General features: G+C 34.6%; 3 protein-coding genes and 2 long non-coding RNA genes across 9 annotated transcripts; 3 read left to right on the top strand and 2 right to left on the bottom strand.

The window, feature by feature from the left end:
* Nucleotides 1-174: 174 nt before the first annotated feature.
* On the bottom strand, nucleotides 175-2054 carry Atg6 (Beclin-1-like Atg6). Its single transcript, XM_069039051.1, has 7 exons — nucleotides 1795-2054; nucleotides 1591-1742; nucleotides 1388-1539; nucleotides 1093-1338; nucleotides 769-1042; nucleotides 498-715; nucleotides 175-446 (listed from the first exon to the last, which is right to left on the bottom strand). Exons 1-7 carry the CDS (start codon nucleotides 1913-1915, stop codon nucleotides 311-313), a joined length of 1299 nt encoding a protein of 432 aa, XP_068895152.1. The 5' UTR covers nucleotides 1916-2054; the 3' UTR covers nucleotides 175-310.
* A 54-nt stretch (nucleotides 2055-2108) lies between these two features.
* ND-B14.7 (NADH dehydrogenase (ubiquinone) B14.7 subunit) lies at nucleotides 2109-2936 on the top strand. The gene has a single exon (XM_069039070.1). It carries the CDS (start codon nucleotides 2351-2353, stop codon nucleotides 2876-2878), a length of 528 nt encoding a protein of 175 aa, XP_068895171.1. The 5' UTR covers nucleotides 2109-2350; the 3' UTR covers nucleotides 2879-2936.
* Nucleotides 2923-27198, bottom strand: RIC-3 (RIC3 acetylcholine receptor chaperone). Of its 4 annotated transcripts, XM_069039036.1 has the most exons (11): nucleotides 26901-27196; nucleotides 26498-26827; nucleotides 26116-26249; nucleotides 11804-11950; nucleotides 11604-11751; nucleotides 11450-11470; nucleotides 9333-9433; nucleotides 8474-8662; nucleotides 5740-5884; nucleotides 3463-4880; nucleotides 2923-3412 (listed from the first exon to the last, which is right to left on the bottom strand). In XM_069039036.1, the coding sequence occupies exons 1-11, from the start codon at nucleotides 27100-27102 to the stop codon at nucleotides 3272-3274; spliced, it is 2976 nt and encodes a 991-aa protein (XP_068895137.1). In that variant the 5' UTR covers nucleotides 27103-27196; the 3' UTR covers nucleotides 2923-3271. The 4 variants fall into 4 exon arrangements, with proteins under 4 accessions (XP_068895137.1, XP_068895142.1, XP_068895138.1 ...); XM_069039041.1 differs by lacking the exon at nucleotides 26498-26827 and having other exon boundaries at nucleotides 26901-27198; XM_069039037.1 differs by lacking the exon at nucleotides 11450-11470.
* Nucleotides 18039-20262, top strand: LOC138124117 (uncharacterized). 2 transcript variants are annotated; one of them, XR_011157004.1, is made up of 3 exons: nucleotides 18039-18382; nucleotides 18486-18573; nucleotides 18631-20262. It is a non-coding gene; the product is annotated as an uncharacterized lncRNA (long non-coding RNA). The 2 variants fall into 2 exon arrangements; XR_011157003.1 differs by having other exon boundaries at nucleotides 18039-18573.
* Nucleotides 20476-21154, top strand: LOC138124120 (uncharacterized). Its single transcript, XR_011157008.1, has 2 exons — nucleotides 20476-20544; nucleotides 20765-21154. It is a non-coding gene; the product is annotated as an uncharacterized lncRNA (long non-coding RNA).
* Nucleotides 27199-27372: the final 174 nt, after the last annotated feature.

Raw genomic sequence — 27372 nt, forward strand, 5'->3', positions numbered from 1 at the left:
AAACCATACTTTAAATCGATTTCCATACATGAATTATCCTTGCCTGTCCTTGCTGTCAATTTTTTTTTAAATTAATTTCCTTATTTTATTTAAAGCAAACATGTATTCGACCTAATATTGTATCTTCCATATCATGTCGTTTTATATGTTTTTACAGAAATTTAAACTGCCATGTGTCTGTCGCTAATTTATTAAACATAATTACAACAAAGTCAGTCATTTTCATAACAAAAATATGGTATTGATATAACTTATTTGTAGGTACTATAATTTACTTAAATATATAAAAAATACTAAACATTCAATGACACTAATTTTCTATTTGCATATGTTCATCTATACCTATACTATTTAACTGGGATGAAATCCAAGCTAAACCCCATTTCAAATTGGTTAACATGAATTTCATGGCTTTGGTCCATTGTTCTTCAGAATTCAGCTGTATCCTGGAAGCAACATTATGTACTACAAGTTTATAACAAACACAACCAAAATACTTTATAGAGTAGCTTGCATCATTATCCTCGATTTTTCCTTTATTTGTTCTGTAAGGAAAACAGAATTGCTTGTTGCCCTTTTCCAATTTCTGGACTTTCTCTTGGAATTGTTGCAAACAATCCAAAAAAGCGGCCATTCCATTATCAAACTTTGTATCCCAAAGAAACTTGAATCCACCAGATCCATACAGTGGATACTCCTTTTGTTCACCAATAACCTAACAAAAATTTATATGTTTATGAAGGCCATAGAAGAGTTACATTGTTGCACCTCAATGTATGAATGATTGCCATATGGAACTAATCGATATCTTTCAAAAGTTAGATTTATTTTACGTGCAAGAGCAGAGAGCAACAGAGCAGTCTGACCCCAGGCTGCATTAATTTCTGACCAATCTATAGGTGCTGAAGGAAGGCGTCCCAAGCAGAAATTATTAATGGTACCAAAGTGACCCTTGTGCCATATGTGAAAAGTTGCATTGAAAACATTAGTCTTCTTCAATTTATCCAGTTGCATCTGTGTATAATTGAGCTGGCACTCCAAGCTACAAGAGTACAACAATTTAATGCACTAAAACATTTTTTGATCTTTTACCTCTGTGCATCCTCACAAGCTTGCATATAATTTTTCTGATGCTTTGTGTACTCTTTGTAGTAAATCTGACGTTCACGGTCAAGTCTCCTAGCTACTGATTCTTGCTCTTCAATAGCATTTTGCAACTCAATTTCTTCTTTCTTTAAAGCTTCCAACTCTTCTAGAAATCGATTTCCTTCAGCTTTCAAATCATCTAATTCTTTTTCTAGTTCACCAATCTTCAGCTCATTTGTATCATTTTGAAGCCTGAAACGACAAAAGTCAATATCTTGCAACAATTGACCACCTCACATACATCTTATAATATCTGAGGTAATCATCATAATCATTTTGTGTGTCAGCTAATTCTTGTTCTAAAATTTCTATTAAATAATCCGTACATTCATCACACAAAGGGTGGTCAATGTTTGAGTTGCCTGAGAGAGTATCGAATAAAGCTGCTTTTCTCTGAAACACACAAAGTGAGACGTCTGAGTGGTGCGTAAACATTAAAAGTACTTTATATATGTGACTTAATGAATCTACTTCATTCCCATCCGATATTAACATGAAGCCATTTCCAGAATCGAACAAACGACATGGAGCTATGTAATGATCGAAACTAGTTGCTTGAGATTCTAAATCTACGTCTGGATTGGAATGTATCGGTACTAAAAGCACGTAAAATGAGTTTTCTGCGAGTCGTTACAATTTCGTTATTACAGTTTAGCTCTGCTGAAATATGTTCACTGAATGAGCTCAAAGAATCATCCAACTGTAAAGGTTGTGAACACCTTTGGCACATAAATGATATCAACATTTTCTCACTTTTATCCTCGGCCATTTTTGCACTATGACTCACATATTCTTCCGCGAATTTATCACAAATAAATAGACTTCTTTTGTAATCGTTGTTTGGCGTTTAACAGATGATCATGTCATAAAAATATAAATACTGCGTAAATAATTCCGTAAGGGGGCGCTCTCAAAATTGCAAAATATTGCAATAGTGCAAAATTGCACTGATTGATTACTTGCATGAATTAGCTGTCTGCATTAATTTTAGGATTTGAGTTTGTGTTGAACTGTAATTTTGTATTTTGTTTAGAAATTTTAGGCCTCTCGAATTTTAGCGGCCCCCTTTGACGAGGATGTTCCTTTTTATTCCTACGAACGATTCAACTGGACGGAATCAAAATCCCTAATGTGAACATATGAATTCTGTGATGTGAACTGTCAGTTGTCGTTGTCAGATTTTACATAACAAACCCAAACAGAAATGTCTTCGTCCAAGGAAACTAAACCTTTTGAATATTTCGACAGCCCCGATGGGCACGACGTGCTCCAAAAATTCGGGGTCATCTTCAAACCGGTGGCTCTCACCGCGTTTGCCGTCTCCACGACCGACGTGATGCTCTATTCCCACCCCAAAGGATATTTACAAACCCTGGGAAGGTACGTTCACTTCGGATGGCCGATATTCGGGGCTGCCGCAGCATTTGTACTAGGACACAATTTAGCTGGATCGATTCGCAACAAAGATGATAAGTTGAACTGGTTTATCGGTGGGGCGTCCGCGGGAGGCGTCTTAGGTCTCTGGAGGAAGACAATTCCGGGAGGCGTGTTGATGGCTGGCGCTTTGGGAATTTTGGCTCTCAGTAAGAAACACTGTGTTGAAAACGGTTACGATTTCATCATCCCGAAGGAGCGCAATGTTCAAGTTGGCAGTTGTCGCGGCGTTCGCAGAGATTGGACGCTGATGGCGGAGAGACCAAAAAATTGGACTACTGGCGAAGAAAAACAATAAACTTAGGTATTTCAGAATTGTAGTTCACTGTATATAAATAAATGTTTGTTTTAAATCATCTCAATTTATTAATAAATACAGAAACAATTTTGTAGTGCTGGGGTAACAGTAACAAGCATAACCAACATTAACAAGTCATAAATTTATAATGAAAGTTATAACACACGATCACTGATCTATTCAATAAAGTACATTTACAAAGACTAGAATATAAATGATTTGTAAGTATGAAAAAAACTATAAAATCGTAACTTAAACCTACTCACACAAAAAACAATAATATGAAAAGTTATTTTTTTAAGCTAGTTACATTACGTCATGTTCTAACTGGTTTCTTTCTGTCATTACATGATATTTTGGATGAAAAAAATCTCGACAATCGGCTGGTTAGTCTTATAGCTCAGGATCTGAATCTCCAGAAACGTGATTTACGTCGTTTCCTTCGTCACCTATGTAATCGTCGTCTTCAATCTCTTCTTCAACTTCGATGATTTCCTCTTCGTCATCTACGTCTTCATTATCCGTCAGTTCTTCCTGGAACAGCAATAATCATTATAACAAAATTATTCGGAATAAAAACCTACATCTGAGATGTCATTTTCCGCCGCCGTGGCGCCACTCACTGTCGTGTACTTCGACTCTTCGACAAGATCTTCGCTTCTCTCTCCGTTAACTCTTTGAACGGAACTCGACTCCGTTCTGTTTGTGTTCCTCTCATCTGGTGGCATTTCTTCTTCACTTTCCTCCTCCTCTACCTCAATTTCTATTTCTTCATCCTCCACCTCTTCCTCACTCTCTTCCTCGTATACTATTTCTTCAATTTCTTCGACGATTTCTTCGTCGCTGTCTAATTCTTCCTCGTCAGAGGTTTTCGCCTGGACTTCTTCAGTTTTACTGATTGGTGTTACCGCTTCTTTACTTTCTAATTTCGGTTTTTCTTCTACATTTTCGACAAGGTTTTTGTCTGGTTTTGTAGTTTCAATTTGTTCTTTCGTTTTCTCCAAAACGGTTGCTTCTTTAACTACAGCACTGTCAAGCTTTGCTTTTTCTTCATGATCGACTTTGACAGAATTTATCTGATCGCTTGATTCTTTCGATTCCAAGTTTTCAACCGTTTTACTTAACGAATTTTGTGTTTCTTCAGTAGGTTTAGTCTTTTCTTTATCACTTTCTTCAACTTGGTTAGGTTCTATCTTATATTCTAGCACTGGTTCGCGGTGTTCTTCAATTTTTTCCGTAATTTCTATTTCTTTATTGATCAAATCTTGTATTTGTCTCATAATAGGTGATACCTTTTCTTCACTTACCTCCGATTTTGTAAGTACTGTGTTACCCAGTATTTCGTCTTTTGTTTCTACATCTTTTCTTTCTTGTACTGCATTCGCAACTGCACTATCGATTTCTTCTTTTGTCGGTTCTATTTTTGGTGTATTTTCCTTTTCCTCTTTTTCGAGGACACCATCAGAAACTTGTAAGCTTGTTTGTTTCCGACTTGTTTCTGGTATTTGAACAGTTTTCAATTCACTTTGTCCTAAATTCTGCAAATTATCGTTAATCTCGTTCGCTCGTCGACTTAAAGTTTCTAAAGTGTCAACTTTTGTTTCTCTTTGTTGAACGTTTTCAATAGCCTGTTGGATTAGGTCGTCAACTTCTCTTTCCAATTTCTCCACCTCAACAGTGTGAGGTACATCTTCACTTTCGAGCATAATTAAGGGTGGTTGAATGTCGTTTTCTTCTTTGAGTTTCTGTAAAAATTCCTTTTCAATAGTAAACGGCTGTAGAACTTCTTCAATCAGCTGGACAATTGGCTCTGCTTCTTCAGTCTTGGTTGCAACCGCTTCATTTGTGATAACCGACCCTTCACGGTCTTCGAGCTCTTGCACAATTTCTTCACCTCTATCTTCCAGATCTGTTGATTTTTGTACATCTTCCTCGATGTATTCTATTACCGGTTCTTGAGTAGTATCTTCCGTTTTGGTCGTTTCTGCTTCACCTCCATTTTCTGCAGAATGAGAAATTTAAGACGACGAATTCGATATCTTTTCTAGAATAAATGCTATAACTGTTTTAATTCGAAAACTTAAGGTTTAAAATATTTTTATTATTTTAGAGTGTGATTATTAAGTTGCGGTGAACGGTAAATGTTAAAATAAACGGCAACATCTAGTGTTAAAGGGCCAAACAACAAAATTAAACGGCAACTGTCTACTAATTTGGCAACACAACTTCTTGACTCTATCGCTTAAAGTTGTGTTGCCGTTATTAGTTAGTATCTTGTAATGAGTGACATACAAATTAACGTACCTGATGCTGCAATCAGCTATTTATTATGTAAATTTTAGCATGGAATCCAAACATTAATAGCCATCAACTTATTACCTAGGTGGTAATAGATATTATAAAAAAACTACCAAATTACATGCCGTAATACTGAAGAATTTGCAAATGGCAGCAAGCTGTAATCAACCCAAGAACCATACTGTATGACGAATTAAAAGGTCAAAATGGGTCTCCCTTACGGCGTCCGTAAAAAATAAGCAAAAACACAAAATATTCGGTTTATTAAACATAATCCAGATACATGCCCATTACAAACAAAAAATCTCAAGTGACTGATGCAGTCAACGTTATTTTTATTTGTCCTGAAATTTACACCATTTATTCTAGAATTTTAAAATAACGATTAACCTAAGTCCATTGAAGACAATAGTGCGACGCTGCTACTAAAAATGTTTAAACTACGAGGCACCAACATTGAAAATTTTTCTTTCTATTTGTGAACACTCATGCCTTCAAGTTTAAATTTAACATGTCACCGACAGTTTTCTTGATGATTTCTTGTTAGTTCTGTCTGTACTTACCAGATTCGAGACTTATAACAGACAGTGTCATTTTGCCGGACAGAACGACGGCCGGGTCTTCCCCGGTGGTGGGTTCGGGTTCGGTGGCGGAGTCGGAGACCAAAAGGTGGGACTGAGCGGGCAGAGCACCTTCTAAGTAAATCTCCTGAAAATGTTTGTTTGCAATTGAAGCATACGAAAAAAAAAACAAGTTTGTAATTTTGCTAATATTAAGACGTTTATTTCTTCTGCAATTACATACTCCTCAGTCATGTCAACATTTTAAACGAGTTACGAAAGTAAACGGTAAGTAAAAGAATTAATTACTGTCGAAAAAAGTGGGGTAGTCGTTGTATTAGCGGGCATGTTAACAAAGGGTAAATCTATTTTTCTTAATAAAATATCAAAAAATCTGAAGCTCACAAAAATGAACAAAAACATCAAATACATAAAACGAGTGTTCGAAGTGTTTTGTCTACTACCCTAACACTATCTCTAACTCTGTCGAATTAGCATATGGTCTAGCTTTACGGCATTATTGTCTAATCAACACGATCAATTATCTCTTCAAATAACAGCGCAATACCTTATCAAATCAGTTTTCGGAAACTAAGTCTAGGATTTAATAGATTTAGATTTTTTGCGTTCTTCCAATTAAGTATTACGTACTTAGTACAAGTTGGCTTTCGTTGTTGTAAATTCGATCTCTGTACAGTTATAAAATATGTATCGCGGCTATCCAAAAGTGAACGGTTTTTTTTTATAGTTTGATTTTTACTTTAAATCATAGGCGTCCTAAAATGTCAAAGTTTGACACTAGCGTTAAAAAAATTATTGAAACTATTTTTTTTTAAATGCCACATCTCATTCCGATTCAGACAGCTATTGCAAAGCTAGAAGAAAATTGGTCGTTGCCTTCTGTGGCGAGAGAATTACATTGTAATAAGACTTGCATCTTCAATATAAAGAGGCGTTGGCAAAAAAACAGGCTTGCAAGGCCAATACGAATAGGTGTTGGTAAGGTTTCTTTACTACAGTTTACTTTCACTTTAATAATGTATTAATTACTTCTCAGTCTCATTTTTATTAAAAATTATTTATTACAACTTTTTATTATTAAAATAGTAACGCCTTCTGCACGAACGCCAATGAATACAGCCTGATTTAATCTAACGAAAAATACGAAAATTTTCGCAAGATATCGTTCACTTTTGGATGGCCGCGATTGTACTTATGTTGCCAGGAAAGCTGTCGTGTTTTTTTTTAAATATATGTATTTTTTTTGCATTTGCCGACACAACTAATATACAGGATGAGCAACAATAACTGTTTCAGTTGGCAATAAAAAACAGAATGTGTCGTAAAGACGCACGATAGAAGTGAAACTTTTGTATTACAGGGAAACATTGTAATTATTCATCAATCACTTTTAAATAGCATATTCACAACAAAATTGTATATTTTAATGAAGAAAATAAATTATAAACAACGATAACACTAAACAATATCGAAATGCGTAACTCATTGTTCATTTTTAAGCCTCCAAATTAAAGAGAGGACATTATCGATAAATGCCGTGAGTGTGACAAAGACAGAAGTATACACAATTTTAAGGGATGTTTGTATCGTGTCAAACAGATTAACTTACATTTAAGTGAGATGGAAATATTGGCGCAACTGTTGTGCGAGCCACTGCTCCCACTCGACGCCCGATGCGAGAATGCATTTAGCACATAGCCTAAGCACGCTCCGCCCCTAACTGTTTAAGCGCGGATTTTAAATATTGAAAATTAAAACGCCGACTACACCTGACCTGACCTGACCTGAAAAATGATGTGACAGCGTCCGAAAAGAACTATTACTTTGCGCGTTTGAACCTGATATCTGGGGCCGCCGCAATTTCTGATCACGCGCCGGCGCAGCTGTGCCTATGCTTTGGCTATGTGCTAAATGCATTCTCCAGATAGATAGTGTTTACCCCCACCACTTTTCGTCACACAAAAAGGTTGCCGATCAGAATTTCAAGACCCTCCCACAAAAAGTTTCACTTCAAAAATTTTACATAACATTTTCAAGACTGTGAATTGTACCTATTTCGGTTTGTTTTATTGACATTATTGACAGCTGGTATACATTTCAAATTTAAACGTCTTGGTTTTTGTAATCTTTTATTAATAAAATGGTTTTCTCGTTGGAACATGACATAAAAGTCACCAAAAATCACCAGAATTTATTGCCAACTCAATCAGTACTTGTTGCTCACACGGTACAATGAGGGACATGGAATCCTGGGCAGTCTGTTATTGTCATTTCAAAAAGTGTCAATGTAAATGCACCTTTACCGTCATTATGATTGATATTTTCAAAAAAACTGTCAAATTAACTTAAGCTTGGTTATGAGTAGCAAAGGTATGGTTTAGAAATTTTAACAACTGAATGACACATCTGCCCAGTTTTCAATAGTATTTCTTCGTAAGTACAAGCCAATCGTTACACATCTGTTCCCACTTTTCTTTTGAAATTAAATCACGTTTCTAGTCCACGAGTGACCCTTTTCCGGGGATTGAAAAACAACAACCTTCAAACTTTTCCCTTAACAAAAGAAAATAATCTGAAGCCACACGCCGCAAGATTGGAGTGTAGGAAATATGACTTTTTTCATGTTTTTGTGTTTCTGTAGTATTGTAACTCCGTTAAGGCGTATGCAGTGGCGTTCTACGATTTATAATTGCGTATGGAGACGATTAAAAAGTACCTGTGGCGGTGGAACAGGTTCAACAGGAGGAGGTGGTGACGTTGGCAACACTGGTGAATCTGGACGCGACCACTTTTTGCCCCCTTCGCAACTCGCGGTCATTTCCATCCCCAAAACTTTGACAGTTGGTTGTTCTTCGTCTTGTGGCTTGACGGCATCTCCATTTGACAAAGTTCCATTAACCAAATCCTACAATGGAACCTGTCAGTTCACATTTTCTACAGTTCGTGGCCAACAGAAGAGAAATAATAATAGTAATAAAAAAAAATCAAAACATGAAGCGGCTAAAAATGTATTTATCTCTCTAGTACAACGATAAAAAAGAAACGTCAGTAAATCAAGTTTACCTCGAAGGCATATAAACCATAAAATCCTTTATGTGGGTGTTAGGTTTATGTGGGGGCAAACAAAAACTGTAAAAACAAAACCACATGTAAAAATGAAAACTGCGTCTAAGCATAAGCATGGCACAGGGGTCAGTCGGCAAACGTTTCATTCCTGGTTAAAGGGTAATTACTACATTGGTAACACTGTTACCTGAGAGGCTACCTCGCTACTTTTGCGGCGAGCTTCAATCTCCTGATCGACTTCGTCCAATAATGCTGACATGGCATTAACAACTACGAAGAAAGAGTATCATTTTGGAAAAATTTGTTCCCAAACAACATTCAACAAGGTGACATTTAACAGGTCCACAATACGACACGACAAACCTGTTAAAATACACTCAACCACCAATCGGGTACTTATCGAACGAAAGGGTCTCCCTAGTAGACGTACGTGTGTGGGGAGCGATCGGAAGGGTTCATGCAAAGCTTAAGCCAAGCTGCTAGTGCGGATCAGGAGGGACAGGTCGCACCTGAGCTTTGAGAGGCACTTTAGACATTTGTTCAACGATGCGTTCCATCGCCAATTCTGTTTCACGTAGACGGTGGCGGAGTTGATCCAGCTCCACGTCTCCTGTTGACACAACAACCAACCCATTCTAGATAACCCAGTTTCCCTCCTGTACTACACTAGACAGTGACTTCTAACGGATCGACAAGTACATTTCCTTCAACTTTGTTCGGAGAATCGTCGAAAAGAATGGAAGAAGCAACGCAAAGAAAAAATGACATGAAAGTAGCGTTTCAAATTGAGCGTTCGTTTTCATTCACAGGTATTGTTCATTGGAACGGAAGCAAACACGCTTTTTTTTTGTGCATGAGATGTGGTTGCTTGTGCAAGTGCTTCGGTTAAACATCGATTCAACAAACAGGAAGTTTTTGTATTTCTTTCGGGATAGTTTAAAAAATCTAAACAAACCTTCGCTACCATATCGATGTTACTTTGAACCCACACCTGTTTACAATTTTTGCATGATAGAATATTGTTGTTGAACTTACGTTATAGCATTAAAATTGAAAAATATGAAACATCAGTACTTGGTTTGTTTAATTTTTAATGTTAACTAAAAAATGTTATTTTATCGCTTCCTTTAACCACGAGTATTAAAGAATGTAAAAATATACAAACTGTTTCATAAAAAAAAAATAACAAGGTCAGGACTGACTAATTGAAAGAGAAAAGAAACAAAGCAAGTTTTACCTCATAACTATGTCGTAATGAAATAACGGGTGTTTTTTTTTTTAATTTGGCGTTGAAGAATCGATTGTGAACGCACCACCGGATTTTTAATCTAACCTCACTTTTTGCGTGTTTTTCAACTGCAGTTTAAAAAAATCAGTGTTTTTAAGACGAATGGTTCATTCACAATCGACTCTTCAAAGCCAAATTAAAAAACACCCTTTAAATGTCAGATTTATTGTTATATTTAAACGTAGGTGAAAACTAACAGAAGCATTTTCTACGTCTTTTGAAAATTTTTTGCTTAAAGTAGGTAATACTAAGTGAAAAGAAAGTGAAGCGAATGAAGTGAGTGTAAATTAATTTAGTGCCAACATAAACATGTCATGTCCTGGTTCAGTTTTTAGAAAATGATCAAATTATTTCCGCTTTTTAAAAAACGAATCAATTGTCCAGCCGCCTAAATTTCAATTACGCTCAATTAACAATTCGCATACTTCCAAATAAATTAAAAATCAATCGGACCAACCCACGTTTGACACGATTAGCTGCAGTTCTCGCAACATTCATCTAGACGTTACGAAACTTTCTGATTCTGATGCGAGCTAATTTAAAAATAAATTTTGCACTATTTATTTATAGCAGTTAAGTAAAAAAAGAAGATAGAATCGACGATCGTCTGGCAAAATATTTATTCCAACAAGGGCGTCACACGTACGTATTAACAAAAAAATTTATCACGAAGTGAAATAACTGTTCACTATTTTTACTAACCGATCCCGCACGTTCCTATTTGCCAAAACTGCACAAACAAATACCCATGCAACACTAACGTACGTCTATTTTCAACGTCTACATTACGCCAGTGATGAGGAAATGTACTTTGATTTGAATGATATCTGAGAATGTCTTTGACCTACACAACAAAAAAGTGTTTAAAAAATATGACCATACATACCTATCAGTTTTGCCAACATTTCTATATTTAATTTCTACAAAAAAAAAATCACTCTTTATAAGTTAAATTACACGTTACGAACAGTTGTCTGTTGTGATGTCTAAATGATAATAGTTGATTGAAAAAAAAATCCCGTTGCTGAGTGTAATTGGCGCCACTTGACAAAAAAAAAGTCACGTCTGTGCGTGAATCATTTAATAAAGTTGTCTCAAAAAATAAACAGTTATGAAACAAAATTTTGTAAATGCGAGTTCAAAAGGATGGTCTGATGATTTGTCACTTCAGTAATAAACATTGGCAACACCACCTCAAACATCGGCAACATGTTTTCCACTCGTGTTGCAGACATTTTTCAAAAATAAAATGAGATGAACGGATGAAGAGCTAATAGATCGTGTATTACAGCAAGGACAGTGGTAGAATTAGTGGCATAAATTTCAGGCGGCACTTACTTGCATCACGTTCTATCCATCCTGCCATAATAGTAGCGTGAACACAAATAATAGAGATAATGATAATTTCTTTAATAAATACAAATGCTTGTATTAGACCGTATTACACGTAACCTATTTATCGGTTTATTTTCAGTACCAAAAATAGACTTACCCAATTTGCTGGAGATATTTTCCCTGGTGAGCCTTGCTCCCAGTCGACTTGATTCAGATTCAAACACTTCCTTTCGGAAGTGGGGATCTGGATCTACAGGTGGGTACAACGAGCCCCCGACACTTTCCGGTTGTTTTTTGAAAATTATCTAAAATTTATTTGAATTAGCATCGGCGAAAAAGGGGAATCGTTGTTGGTACCTTCATGAGAGTGTAGGTGAAGAATATCACGATTCCTATGGTGTAAATGGGCATGATGACGCTCATGCTGCTAGTTCCTTGTTTCGGCGGGGGAACAACGTGGCCTGCTCCGCCTATGGTCGGCCTCATCCCTGGCACGGGACCGGGCTGGAAAATTAAAACAACCATGTTAGTTTTTTGTTTATTTTGCTCTTCATTTCATGATGACAAATGTACATTCACCGGCAAAGGAAGCGGAACACTAATTAGTCAACAACAAATTTATTCCCATAATAAGTATAAGATACCTATTTTGATGTACTTAGGTACTTTGAACAGGAGGCGATGACAGCAAACATAACCTTGATCATTAGCTCGCATAAAAACAAATTTTCTGCTTAAAAATCTTCTTTTCTTAAATTTACCATTTTTATAATAATCAAGCAACCTGGTTAGATTTTATAGCTTTTGATAACTTTTGTAATTTTTTTATTCTTGTTAACGTCTAATTTAAGTGCAGAACTTAAATGCCTCTAGCTGGTGTAAATATTGCTCGAGCATTAGCTTTGGTCGAAGACGGTCGTAGCATTCGTTATGCAGCTAATGCTATTGGGGGATTGGGGCTCCTCTTACTACTGGTCACAGACTCACAAAGTTGTTAGAAGGTTTCAAGAGACTCGTCAGTTCACAAGAATCTGGTCGAAAAAGAGTAACCACACACCGCGACGATAGATTTTTAAATAATAACCGTGTTCCGCTTTTTCTGACGATGGTGGGTGTATGAAAAATAATACTTTTTAATATTTTTTTTGTTTTATTGATACAAAGTAATATTTTCTGTGAGATGTTTATTTAGTTTTAGTACTGTCATTTTTCACTTTACAATGTAACTCGAGAATTCAACCGGCAACACTGTTCGGTGAAAAATGTGTCAGGTTGTATTTGTGAAGTTATCATTTAGAATAAAGGAAAAGAACGGTGCCACCGTTTTTATCTCTTCGAAACATTTTAATAGAGCATTTTTCATTTTAGCGTGAAGTAAATTAAGTACTTACATGGTTTTCGAATCATGTTTATAATAGTATATTATTATACGAGTTTAATTAGACGCTTTATTATCACATGAGTGTGTTTAAAGCACGACGAGCGCTTTAATGGAACGAATGTGATAATGGGCAGTATTAATAAAAGGTAGCAAATGCTTTTGCTAGCTATTTTATAAGCAATTGCTTTAAGTGATATTAATAAAAGTGTAGTAAATGCTGGTGAGACCTGGCTAGCATTTGCTTTTGCTCGTTTTAGAAAGCATTTGCTTGACGATATTAGGATTTGCTTCTGTTACTATTAATAAAGTTTAGCATTTGCTTGAAATAGTAAGCAATTGCTAGGATAAAGGACATTCTCCTTCGTGTCGTACTAGTAGTTATAAATCGGCTGTTAAAACACCATAAAAGTATGATCCAAGTGCCAAGAAACCGTAAATTTTACAAAGAAAGGAAAGACAATACCATTAAAAGAGAAGATGATGTAAAATTGTTTCATTTCCGAAATGAAAGTGTTCAGTGGATTGCTGATTTTCTTGGGAATGAAACGCGTGGTGGTGCTTTATTCTCGGTGATGAAAATAAAAATATTGTTGCGATATGTGGCTGATCCAAGTATAAAAAATTAAATTATTCAAAGAGTAATAAATAGTGTTAAACTATTTACAGGATTTCAGATTGGGGTAGCTGAACTCATGGAAGCAAGTCAACCAATTGTATCGAATGTTGTAAAATTTGTCACGGGAAAAATTATAGACAAGGCACCAATTTGGATACATTTTCCTGGCGCCCTGCGTTGAACGGCAAGCAATTACTTGTCAAGTCACTAGCATATGCTTTCGTCAAGAGGATTTCTTTATTAATACCAAAACAAGCAATTGCTGGAAGCAAAAGCTTTTACTTTAAAGCAAATGCTAATGCTAAGTAGCAAACGCTTGGAAGCATTTGCTTATTTTTATTAATATCACTCAATACGTCTTATTAAACGAGTGTAATATACTATTTTTTAACGTCCGTCAAAAAAAGTGCAAGTTTTTTCATTCGTTTGCGTTCATAAAATATGTAATTTTTGAATCGGTCAGGAAGCCTTAAAAAAAGTGCCATTGCGGTTCATTTTTGCACGCATTTTGCGTTAAAAACAGTGCCGTAGCGTGTCATTTCTTAACGCAATTATAAAATTTTTCATTCATAATCAGTAGTTTTTTTAACGAGTTCGTATGTACATTGGGATTTTTTTGGCATGAGTGGGCCAATTTAAAACGCGAGTAAAATGAGTGTTTTAAAGGTCCACGGGTTTACACAGGAGAAAATTTTAAAATTTTGAGTGTCGAAAAAATTGTTATCTAAACTTACGGGCGCTAAAAAAATTTTGTATGCAACTCGTTAGTAAAGTATCTTTTTTTTACTCGGCGGATTTGCGCATTCGCTTGGCTCGAGTGGCAAATTTTCCTTCTCGTAAAAAAAAGTATTACATACTTTACTCACTTGTTGCATAAATAACTATTATCTACTTTGCTTTACTAATTCCTGAAATTTCAGCTGCTCAAGTTTTCATATTAGACTAGGGACTTTCGCGTGGGTTGGTAACAGACATTTTTCACAAAAATGTAAGGTTATATTTACTAAATTTACTTCATAGCTTCACTAGTTACCTCATATGTTAAAAGTTACCAAAAACAGTTTAATAATATGATTCATTATAGTGAAAGAGCTTATAATTACATAAACATTTTTGTTTTATAATACAAAAATTTCCGATTATTATTAAACTGTTTTCGATATAATAATGAGTCCATTTGTAACGCAAAGTAGATAAAATCATTATATTGTCACCTTTGGTTATAACAATCCCTAATTTAGAAATATTTTTATTTTGCCAACATAGGTAATTCAACAGGTGGTGGAAATTTAGAATTGAGACAGACTATAGTTGTCTACCATGAAGATCTTTTTTACGCCGTGAAATAATGTAACGAGTGTTCAAGTAAATTTGTAGTCAAGTAGGCCGTGGTTTTCTCTCTTTTCCAAACATACAGTTGGTTGCAAAAAAAAACGGCAACTGTCAGAATAAAATTGACACATTTTTACAATATGTTCATAAACCTTCTTACGAGATATAGGTTAGAATTGTCAAGTAGACAATTAATTGACAAATGGACAAAACCAAATTTACAATAGAACACAAGAAAAACCTGAATCCTTACGAGGATTATTTGAAAAATTCGCGAACTGTTGACACAGAGGTTGGTGAAATTTTTAATTGTAACACATATGTAATATCTGAATATGAAGTGAAGTTTGCTGTGCATAACTTTTTAAATTAAGTTCTACATTTTTTGAAATGGATAAAACTGAGCATTGTTGACAAATAAAGTTTCTTGCTCAAAAATGTTTAACGCTAACAGAAATTTATTATGAGACGAAAATTGGATTTGGTTAGGCGTGCATCTACATTTACATCTGTAATACAACAGGGAATGAATTCAGTTTTCCGAGTGTATTGAAGTTCGTTAAGACCGTTTGTCGTAAAATTGTGGCAAACGTGAGATTTGCCAGAATCGGACCAACGGTCGATGCATTAGGATTATACACGGTCTAATAAATTGAATGAGTAAGACAACGGTTAAATTGGAAATCGGTTAAAAATGATGTAACGAAAGTATAACATCTGATTGGAGCTCCAGTTTAGCCGTTGTGAAGAATGAATCCTGGATGGATGAAAGAATGGTAGAGGGATGTTTGAATTTGAGTAAAAGATGCGGATGGAAACTCTGGAGGAGTGGAGGAGAGTTCCAACTTAGAGTCCCAAACAAGGGTTCAAAGTGTTAACGAAGTAAGTCTTAAGAGTTCTACTGTTTGTCACAGTTCATTGTAATATTGTGTGTGTTTGTGTTATTTTTGTTAAGTTTTATTCAATATGTTCATCATTTAATTAAATCGGTGTTGTTCCTGAATTATCCTGCCAATAGCAAAGAAGAAAATTAGAACAGCTATCAGAAGTGGTGTAGAGAAAGAAAAAAATATTGTAACAAAATGTTCATTATCAGGTCGGAAACTTTCAAATGAGCCTCGTAAAACTTTTCAAGTTCTTGTTCCGGATATCGTCAAAGCGATGTCGCATGAAGTATTTACAAATCAACAAAAAAAAAATTAAATGGCAAAAAGTTATTACAATTCAATCATGGTGATTATGTATTTATAGCTTAACACACTAAATAAAGAGAATTAAAAGATTTCAGAGCCACCGCTATTAACAATGTTATTACTGGTTTCCTTTTCGCTGCAACAATGTCGCCATAAACCAAATTTAAACGCTTCTAGTTGCAATTTTATTGCAAATCTATGAATAAAAGCTATATTTAACCTGTTCATGAAATACACCATAAACAAATGGACCATAACCCGGTTCCCCAATTGCCCATTTCGTTGCAAATTTGTTGACCCGCAGTACATAAAAATTCGACGAGAAACGTTCGAAAATAAAATTCTGTGTATGAGTGATCGCCGATTAGGTAAAATACCTAAAAATATCTAGATGAAATAAGGCACGTCGATGAAAAGATGAGCATACGAGTTAATTCGACGGGAATCTTCTACGCAAAAATAGAATGGACAAACGACGTCATTAGCTATTTCAAATGATGGCAGTGTGGAAGGTCTGAAATTATGTTAACTCGATCATCTGTAATTAATAATTGGCGGCAGAACGTTAATTGCGAATCTAATTGCGTCGAGACTAGCTCGTGCTATTTTTAAAATTTCATTGATTTCTTTTTTATTTTTGGCGCTACGATTGCTTTGTAATAAATTGTCGAACGGGGGATGTTCTCGAGTGGGAGCCAGAATTCTTCTAAAATCGATTTGAACTTGGTCTCGACTGTTGTAAAAGAACAAGATCCGGTTAAAAATAAGTTTTTTGGAAGATAACCAACGTAATAATTGTCTCCGCTTTGAAAGTGAACACAAATAAATTTAAGCCTTGCACAGAATTCCGAAGAGCGATTCGCGCGAGAAATTGCAAACGAAAATAATCGAAAGTGGCATAACCGGATGGAGCTTCTTTGATATTGTTGACACAAATTCTTGGTATTGAAATTCTTTTCGTAAACAATTTTCAAGGAAATTACTTTTAAAAATAGTTCTCTTTGACCCAAACTCCGTGATAGTTCAACATTATTAACGAATGTGCGTTTTTTTATTTTGCATTCACAAACTTCTATTTTTTCAATTTCCTGAAAATTTTTATTTTCAGAGAATTTCAAGTATTTATTAATCTTTTAATAAATCGTAAACTTCCATGAAACTTTGGCGAAAGAATGGTTTTAACTACTTACTTTTTAACTCATCAGAATTCTAGAGTTTTTATTATGATTATTTCGTAAACAAAATGTCATTTGAAAATTAGGTGAAGAAATACCTACTCACAATTCTAATCGACTTGACAAGTAAATAAAAATACATTTTCAATTTTTATTATTCTATTAAGTTTTCCAGAAAGTTGGTAGTGATTTTACAATAAATGACAAAATTCCAAAAATGTATACATATTTTAAAATTTGATACTTGAGTGCAGCTTTTCGCAGAAAAATATCTAAATGATATGAACCTTGGAATTTACAAAAAATTTAACTAGGCTAAGGTACAGTTGCGGCCAAATCAAACTGGGCAGCAATTTTTTCTATTGTAAATCGGAATTAAATATTAAATCACCTGAAAAATCATCTCCTAGGAGATAACATCAAAAATTATGTTTCAAATTGACATCATCAGTCACTGTTATGTTGTGCCACAGGTATGGGTATCTGGTTACCAAAGAAACTTTCATTTTAAAAGCCTGAATTACCAAAATTTATAAAGATGGCATAAAATGTCAATTTAGTGGTCGCTTTTATTTGGCTGTAACTGTACATAAAGTTCATTTTTTCAATTTTGCCATTTGATTTTTATCTTCTACAAAAAAAAGCAGTGTAAGTCACAATCAAAAATCAGAAAATAGTTTTCCATATTTGGTCTATTTCCAATCACATAAGGTAAACCCGTCAAAGTGTGATTTTGGGGAAAGTGTGACTATCAGATTTAAAAATTCCCTCCGGTGTACCAATCGTACTGACATCTCATGGGTGAATGCCCAAGCTCTGTAAGAACACAACTCTATAAGTAGGAACTCTGTAGCATTATTGTACAAAGTGACATTTGACGACCTGTCGGTACTGGTGCGATCCAGGGGTAGGGCACTCTAATAGACGACCTTGAATCAAGTTTAATATTTTGCGGCAACTACAGATGGCGCTCAGATCAGAAAAAAATTAAAAAATTTGCTACTACCAACACAATTTAGTAATTCCTACGGTTGGTCATCCTGGATAAATCCCCAATCGCATTCACTTTCCTAGTAATTCCCAGAAAAGTGTTGCGAGGCATGACGCAATTTAGTGGAAAGTGGAAAAATACATGTAGATTTTGTGTTTTTGTGTTCAATTTTTAAGTACTTTTGGACAATTTGTAAAAAAAATGAAGCCGTGTTGTGTACCCGGATGTGAAAATATTCCAAATCGCAGGTAGGCTGTAAAAATTAAATTTTTAAACTTTGATAATAATCAATCAATGTTTACGAAAAATCAAAATTTATATTTAATTATTTATATTATGTTTGTTTCTCAGGCGTTAAGGAATCTTCCAAGACAGAAGACTGCTTCAGTCACCTTCAGGAAGAATATAAATATGTATGTTACTCCTGAAAAAATAAAAGGTAGGTCTGTTTTTATGTTATAGTTCAAATACCTAATTGATACTTATTTTAATTTAGATGCGCTTCGAGCTTTACCTCGTACCATCATTGGGCATTCTCCTGAATCCTGGTCTGTGGAAGAGCCAGAAAAGACATATCCAGCGATCAAATTAATTTGTAATCGAGTTATCCATGAATCCGAAATCGTATGTCGTTTCTTGAACAAAAAACAAAGGTTAGATCTGGACATATCAATCTAAAAGACATACGGATTCAAATCCATGGATGACTCGATTACAAATTAATTTGATCGCTCTTTACTTACCACAGACCAAGATGGTGAGGACTTCTTTGTTTACCACTCCCACTCAAAGTAAGAGATGAATCCAATTATCTTTAAAAAAATATTGGAATTTGTATTTATTTTATTTTTTTACGAGTATTGTTTTACTATTGGGGACACGGAAAACTGGGCAGATGTGTCATTCATTGTCAACATTTCTAAACCATACCTTAGCTACTCATAACCAAGCTTAAGTTAATTTGACAGTTTTTTTGAAAATATCAATCATAATGACGGTAAAGGTGCATTTACATTGACACTTTTTGAAATGACAATAACAGACTGCCCAGGATTTCAGGTTCCTCATTGTACAATATTGTTTATAAGGAAGCCTTTAAAACACGACGCGTAGCGGAGTGCTTTTAACGTCGCAAGTGCTTTAAAGACCCTTAAAAGTGTATTATACGCTATTTTTTATTATACTTGCACTACAATCTGAAAAATATAACAAGAAAAGTAAATTCAAATACCTTTTCCGAAGTAATCTGTGTCATTAATTGTTGAGATAGAAATGGTCAATTGTTGTTGTTTCGTTCTCCTGTATATTTATTAAAAATCGTGTATAAATGTGTATAATAGGTATGTATTATTATTATTATTCAAAATGTAGGTGAATTTGAAAAAACGGGAAATGACATATGTATTTCGTAATGTAATTTGGGTTTTAAATATTTGTCAATTAATTGTCTACTCGACAGTACCTATCAAATAATTTTTAAACACTTTGTCATTGAATTATTTATTTATATACTGACATACCGTCAAAATATTGTAATATATTTCTAAAAAGCTATTTTCAAACTGACAAACATGAAAAGAAACGTGTCGGGTTTTTTTTGACATTTCCCGTTTTTTTTTTTTAATTGAAATACATACAATTAAAACCAGACATCACTTTTGTGTTACGTCAAAATCCAAATGTGTAATTAATGCTTTTTTGACACTGACATTTAAATGATGGCTAGTTTTTTTTTTGCCGGCCTTTGTACGTACTATCACGATCATAAAATTTTGGACATCAAACTTCTGTCACATTTAAAAAAATTACTCTAAACCATGCTTTATTGAAACTGTCACATGAAAGATGAAATTGTTGTCAATTTGACACCGGTTTAAAATATAATTTTTTAAATATTTTCTCGGTAAATCTGACATTCACATTTTCAAAACTGACACAATCAAAATTGAGGTTATTAATACATAAGGGTCGTTTTAAAATGTATGACAGCACGATGACATTAGTGTCCAAAATTTTTTGATCGCAATATATGTGTATATGTAGAAACGCCTTGTTTTATGCATTCGGTTTGCTCGTATATCAATTTTTGTATTCTTACATGTTTTATAATAAATATTGTAACATTTTATTTGACCTTGTTTTGAATTATCACCCTAAAAATTTTTTTGGAAGCAGTGCATAGTACAGGATTCAATTTTGCCGCCTTAGCACGATTACAGGCCTCCAATCAACTTTTTACCGACTCTTCGTAAAACTTTTTTGCGGCAACTATAGATGGCGCCGAAACTTGTTATCCGTTGAATCTGAGAGAGTGGCCAATCTATTCTCTTCTTTATCTAGGGTGCGATCAACTCAAATGATGAGTGCACATGGTTTCTTTCTGCATATTAGCAAAATCTTATAATACATGGTAAGTAAAAATATTCTACGGCGTATTGTACCATTTAAGAGCTAGATTCTATTGAGTGGTTATGAAAATCGTCCTATTTTTACTATTAAGCTGAATTACCACGTAGGTCACACTTGCCTTGCAAATATTGTCTTTATGGCTAAGTGTGACAATGTTCATGGGGCAAGTGTAAACCTGCTATTTTACGGTACATAAATATACAACAAAAACATTTTTTTAGTTGCAAAAATGGTGAGAAATTACAAGAGAAAGAGCGATAGAGCAACCAACTATACCAAAGCTCAATTACAACACGCAGTGGCGGAAATCCAGAGAGGGGCCCTAAATATATATCGAGCACATAAATTGTATCAAATTCCTAAAACTACCTTATTTTACCATGTGATTTATGAAACATACGAAAAGTAATAGCTTCACTTGGCCACAGATAGAAGACACCGACGTTATAATGGACGAAAACATTATCAGAGTTTTACCAGAACCGATTAAGGACAGAAGGGGTCATATAATTTTTAATACTCAATTTGACGGGTTGTTTCTTTAAAACTTAAAAAGTTCATAAATTTATTATATTTCTAGATGTTAAAATAAAATTTCGCTTAGAAGACTATTTTTTACGCACTTTTGAATTATTCTCACTTACCCTACAAATTACTAACTGAGCCATCGCTACAATCCATTGTCACACTTACCCCAATTTCAAGGGAAAGTGTGACCCATGGACATTATTTAAAAAAAAAATTATTAACTTTTTTGTCCTGAGCTATAAAATTATGAAACTTCTTCAGTTTGAAGCCAGGACCCTAAGGGACCTACAAAAAAAAAATCAACTTGTAATAATCACCACACGCTTTTTACAAGCATTATGAACATCAACTAATAAAAAACTAGGTCACACTTCGACGGGTTTACCTTACCTAATTTGAAAAATTTTTTTTTTTTGTTCGACACTGTCAGAATTTGAAAATTTTCTCCTGTGTGAACGGATGTTGATAAATGTCACAACTTGTCAAAACGAAACGTCAAGCTAAATTTAAAGATTTTAAGTAATTTGGAGACTTTAAGGGGCTCGTCAAACAAAAAAACGTTGTATTCAACTCGTTCGTGTGTAAATTGGGCCTTTTTTGGCACTCGTGGGTCTTTAAAACACTCGTTTCACTCGCGTTTTAAAGTGGCCCATTCGTGCCAAAAAAAAAGCAATTTACACACGAACTCATTAAATAAACTACTATTTTTTAATTTGGTACTTTTTAAAACTAACGCAGTATTCGCAAAAACCTGTCCAAAAGATTTCTACAACTCCCAGAAAAAAAGTTGGGACTCTTTCAAACCATTTCCCGACAGTCTCCACTATTTCATCATCATACATTTTTTATGTTGTTACCGATGGCCACATCTGGCAAATAAAGAGTGTTCGTGTAATTGTAAGTATACTTATCGAGCAAATTCATTTTTTACTTTTTGCTCGATACGTTCCGTTTTTATTGCAGTGTGCACTGTATGCATTCCTGCTTCGTAGATATCTTAAAATAAAAACAGGTCAACCCTTGTATATACGTCAACATAAGAAAGGATTACAGAATCAGAAAAAATAGAAACTAAAACTTTTAAAACGGCGAGAATTTTATCGCTAATTAATTGACGATCAATAGTGTTTTAAAAAGTGAATCAAATGGATAACAAAGTACATAGTGATATTTTTTATACTCGTAATACATTTTACGTAGGTACTGTTGAGGCCAAATAAAACTGAGCAGCAATTTTTTTCTATTGTAATAAAAAAACTACATACGTATTTTTCAAATTGATATCCGTCAGTGTTATGTTGTGCCACAGGTATGGGTCTCTTGTTACACGAGAAACTTTCATTTTAAAAGCCTGAATTATCAAAACTTATAAAGATGACAAAAATGTCAATTTAGTGGTCGCTTTTATTTGGCCGCAACTGTACATACGTACAATCGCGACCATCCAAAAGTGAACGATAGCTTGCGAAAATTTCCGTATTTTTCGTTAGATTTAATCAGGCTGTATTCATTGGCGTTCGTGCAGCAGGCATTACTATTTTAATAATAAAAAGTTGTAATAATAAAAATGAGACTGAGAAGTAATTAATACATTATTAAAGTGAAAGTAAACTTTAGTAAAAAAACCTTTCCAACACCTATTCGCATTGGCCTCTCAAGCCTGTTTTCTTGCCAACCCCCCTTTATATTGAAGATGCAAGTCTTACTGTAATGTAATTCTCTCGCCACAGCAGCCAACGACCAATTTTCTTTTAGCTTTGCAATAGCCCTAGCTGTCTGCATTGGAGTGAGATGTGGCTGATGTGGCATTTAAAAAAAATAGTTTCAATAATTTTTTTATGGCTAGTGTCAAACTTTGACATTTTAGGACGCCTATGATTTAAAGTAAAAATCAAACTATTAAAAAAAAAGTTCATTTTTGGATGGCCGCGATAGTACATATTTCAACATTTTTGAATAACTGGCCGCAAATATTTACAACTCCCGAATATTAAATAAAACACCTTAAGTGTTTCAATATTTTCTTAATTGTTTGCCATTTTGTGTGTATAAAAATTAAAAATAGCAAAATTTATTTTTAGCCTATGTAGGCTGAAAATGCGGTGAAATGTTTTGCACAGTTTTAAGTACTGTTCTAAAAATAAGTTTAGGTAATTATTCACTTTATTCTAATTATTCCGAACTTCTAAATGTGGTTAAAGAAAAATTTCCCCAATAATTTACTGAAATCTTCATATAATTTTTAAAAGTACCTATATCTTACCTTTCAGATTACTGTCATTTTTTAATTGTCTTTTGTTTTACGCTACGACGTCACCGATAGTTTTTTTTTTATAAATAGCAGGTCCCTTTTTTTATAGTATTCGAATAAAGGTTGGAATTCCAGATTCGGTCATTAAAAAAATTATGAACTTTTAAAAAATAAAGTTGACCTATCCGAGATATGACAAAAAAAATCAATATTTTCGATATCATCGATTTATTAGTTCTACACTTAACAGTACGAATGTGCTTCGAAGCCAGAGAAACAAAAAACTTATAATTGCGTTTTTGTTTTCTTTTTACCGTTATAATTATGACAGCTTATCTCCGTAAATGGTCCAAAGAATGTAATAAAACAACGCTACCAAAATACATACCTACTCGTTTTAATAACTTGTGGAAGTTGTTCTAACTGTTGGTCTGCCATGATGAGACAATTGAAAAGTTTCTTTGAGTGAAACATTGGCAACACTTTCAAAGGGGGAATTCGAGACCAGAAATTGGCAACAAATTCATATCCCCAAATTAATAAAAGTAATAGTAGATTATATCAATAACAGTAGAAATGAGTCTTTTTGTGCTAAGCCCAGAGATTAAAGCTTGTTTGACACGATACTAAATTTTTGAGAAAATTTACTAGTAAATGAGAGAGGACCAATGAACGATCAGAATCTGACAAAGACTGGTGGATGTGGAGACAGTTTTTTCGGATCTGTTTAAAAATTCTTGAAAATCAATTTTAAAAAGTCTTTAGAATGACGTAATTTTAGATCCCGCATATCAATCGCATAAGACATACGGATTCAAATCCATGGATGACTCGATTACAAATTAATTTGATCACCCATATAACCTTATGCAAAGAATAAAATTCGCTAGAGTGGGATGGTTTATTTTAAAATTAGATTCGGTTCATCAAAAGGAACAACTGGACAACAAGAAAATGAAAATGAAGAAGAGGGTCGACCACGTGGTTAACACAAATGGGCCAAAACAGGAGAAAATTTACCAACCTTGGAAGACATCGATGTGGGTAAAGAGTTAGCCATTTGTGGTGATGAATGAGTCTATTGTGGGGGCTTGCTTCCGCGAAGCAAATGAAGATCAGAAGAAGCCATATGAAGAAAAGTAACTTATTACAAAGAAAGAAGAGAAAAAACTCTAAAAGTCTTGTAGGACTTCTTTGAAGGTAACGTAGATACTGACAATAAGTTTTTGACAAGTTGAGTCATTCTGAAAAAATTATCAATCAATCTAATATAAGGCGATATAAACCAACAGATATTTTTCCTTAAACTTTTTAAACATGCACTTTTATTCATTACGGATTATTTTTTTGTATTACATTTTATTTTCATTTAATTTAATAAATCTCTTTAAGTAGAATTTCAGTAATCCTAAATAATTGGAAACTATTATGTCTTCTCCTTCATTTCTATAAGAGGACCTTGAGGTATAAAAAAAACTTCAAGTATGTACAATTAAATCCTGTTAAATAGTATCTCACATTATACCGTTTAATGTATATAGAGCGTTATGTAAAATTACATATACAGGTGTAACAGAAAAAAGTGCATTTATTTTAACTAGTAATACTACTCATAAATTACAACTTTTCTAAATAAAGTTTCTTGGAATTTGCAAAATTGAATTGCCATTTGTCTCCGCTTTATTTTGACATGCAATTCACGTTGAATGCAATTTTATAAATCTGAAAACTTTTTTAAACAGGAATCGTAAAAACTGAATATTTTTATTCCCTTCGTATTGCATTTGATGAATAAAATGGTTTCACTTTCGTTTGTTTTTTTATTGTTGCTGTTTGTTTTGTTTCTTTATTAAATCTAGTTAGATTAAAATCGTTCCATAGGCGGGTAAGCAAATCTTTAGTAAATTTAGATTAATTTTCAAAACCCTTCAGAATTTGTTTTCGAAAAAAAAATATTTAGAAAAGTTGTAAGTAGCAGATGAGTCCTATTACCCGTTAAAATAAATGCACTTTTTTCTGTTACACTCTGTATGTAATATGAATATGAACATTACAAATGATCTCTAATACATATTTGTAATACGTGTTCATTTTTTACTGTGTATACAGGTATTTCACGAGTGATAATGAGCCCGGCGGAATTGAAAATGCAACCCACAATACATTTCCAAAGTTAACGTGGCTATTTTAAATATCGCATTATTTTAAAATTAAATTATGAATCCATGATGGCTTTGCTTTCATGTCACAACTGACAGTTACGAAAAAGTTAAAATACGAGTAAATTTTTGTGAAATGACAGGAAAAGGGTGGACGAAATTTTTTGGCCGGAATAGTATTCGAACGATGAGAAAACAGACATAAACATTTTCTTCGTTTTTTCAATTTCACCAAGCGAATGACGTTTATGTCAAAATTTACGAAACTACACAGCTAACTGTTTTATGTTTTTTAAATAAAAAACAAAAATCCACATTAACCTTAGAAATGTATTGTGGGTTGCATTTTTAATTCCGTCTGGATCATTATTACTCGTGAAATGGCCTGTATATTTTAATGGGAAATTATTTTTCACTACATATTTACCGATAAATGTTTCAGTTAAATTGAATTTCTTGGCGCTTCGCAAAATTACTTTAAATCTTAAGATTTAATTTAAATGTATTAATGTAAAACCAAACAAAGAAAAACGTAAAATTTGTCTCTTGGCCGCCATAACCGTTTGTTTATAATTGTTTGCATTGTTGGCACAAGAACAAAACACAATTTCTAGTAAACTAAAATTCAACTTACTCTTCCTTCTACAACCCTCGGCGGCGGCCGCACGGGTGTTGCTGGTTGGGGTTGCGGTATGGCCCTACCCCTTTCTCTGAATGCTGGATGAATCAATTCTGACCTTAAGTGAAGCGGTCTCTCTTGCCTAATATCTGTAAAATTGAGAATATCACCATAATTCATTCTTCCACTGGATCAACTCAAGCTAACTGAGTTATGACTACAACTGGACACTGTTGTCTTTTATTGACATTTGAGCTACAAGTTAAAACATCTAAGTGAGTAATCGACTCTAGAAATGTGTAAGTGGTGTTATGTTGGTTAAAAAATCTATAAAATAAAATTAGCCTGATTAGTGCGTGGGCGATCGAATACATAATTAGCGCACACCAGGTCTTACTGGGATTTGAAGGATCCACGTTGACTGAGATCCTGTGAGGGACCCCGAGCTTCCAAGGGGCCACTCCATAGTTATATTTCAAACAGAGAGACCCATTCAAAGAGCGAATCTCGTCTAAAATCTGCTTTACGTTCTGGCCTAATCTGACTTGCTCCTGCAGGACAACCGAAATGTCGATGCCGCAAGTCTCGAGGACTTCCTGGCGGCACCTCTGCACAATCTCTTTGCCAGTTAAGGGTTTGTCTTGGTCTGCTTTAATAATAGTGCCGCATAACTCGGACATGATTTTAATGGTGTTAACGTCAGTTTCGGAGATTACATCACAGCATCCTGAGTGTAGAGAGAGAAAAGATTACAACGCCAGGACCGAGAGGGTTAGGTTAGGTTGTCGGGGTGGCCTTACCTGTGGTCTTGTCGATGGGGCTGGGCTTGATTTGTTGGTTGGCGGAGCCGACGAGCATCGGATAGAACACTTTGGGCCACAGCACTGCAAAACAACCCACAACGATCACCAGAACTACCATTGTCTTTCGGGGGCTCAAGTCGTTTTCCATCTTGGGACAGTGGTAGCCCGCGGTACTCGCGCTTCGCAGTCGCTCAGTCATTGCACGGTCATGTCCTAACTACTACTAGAAAATTTATGAAATTGTTGGCGAGGAACCCAACCAAAATACAGAAATACACCAATGACGGAAGCTTGGCGCGGGGATGAGTTCGGCTTGCGGATTAAATCAAAACAAAGTGCAGTGGCGTGCGAGAGGAATTTAATTCGGCGGAAATGGATTGAATGGAAATGACGGTCTGGCTCTTGCCTGTGGCTCTTGCGCAGTATGGGGGTTGTGGTTGGTCCACGTAAGGGTAGGTACGCATTAATT

The sequence above is a fragment of the Tenebrio molitor genome, chromosome 2 (assembly GCF_963966145.1).
Source record: "Tenebrio molitor chromosome 2, icTenMoli1.1, whole genome shotgun sequence".
NCBI lineage: Eukaryota > Metazoa > Arthropoda > Insecta > Coleoptera > Tenebrionidae > Tenebrio > Tenebrio molitor.

Bases quoted from the DNA above. Each gene is read 5' to 3' on its own strand.
- Atg6 (XM_069039051.1), bottom strand. From the start codon at position 1,915: ATGGCCGAGGATAAAAGTGAGAAAATGTTGATATCATTTATGTGCCAA. The intron at 1,540-1,590 runs GTACTTTTAATG...TGTGTGTTTCAG, and splicing joins CATTAAGTCACATATATAAA to AGAAAAGCAGCTTTATTCGA. The intron at 1,339-1,387 runs GTATGTGAGGTG...TTGTCGTTTCAG, and splicing joins TACCTCAGATATTATAAGAT to GCTTCAAAATGATACAAATG.
- ND-B14.7 (XM_069039070.1), top strand. From the start codon at position 2,351: ATGTCTTCGTCCAAGGAAACTAAACCTTTTGAATATTTCGACAGCCCC.
- RIC-3 (XM_069039036.1), bottom strand. From the start codon at position 27,102: ATGACTGAGCGACTGCGAAGCGCGAGTACCGCGGGCTACCACTGTCCC. The intron at 26,828-26,900 runs GTAAGGCCACCC...CTCTACACTCAG, and splicing joins CCCCATCGACAAGACCACAG to GATGCTGTGATGTAATCTCC. The intron at 11,951-26,115 runs GTAAGTTGAATT...TTAATTTTCCAG, and splicing joins CGAGGGTTGTAGAAGGAAGA to CCCGGTCCCGTGCCAGGGAT.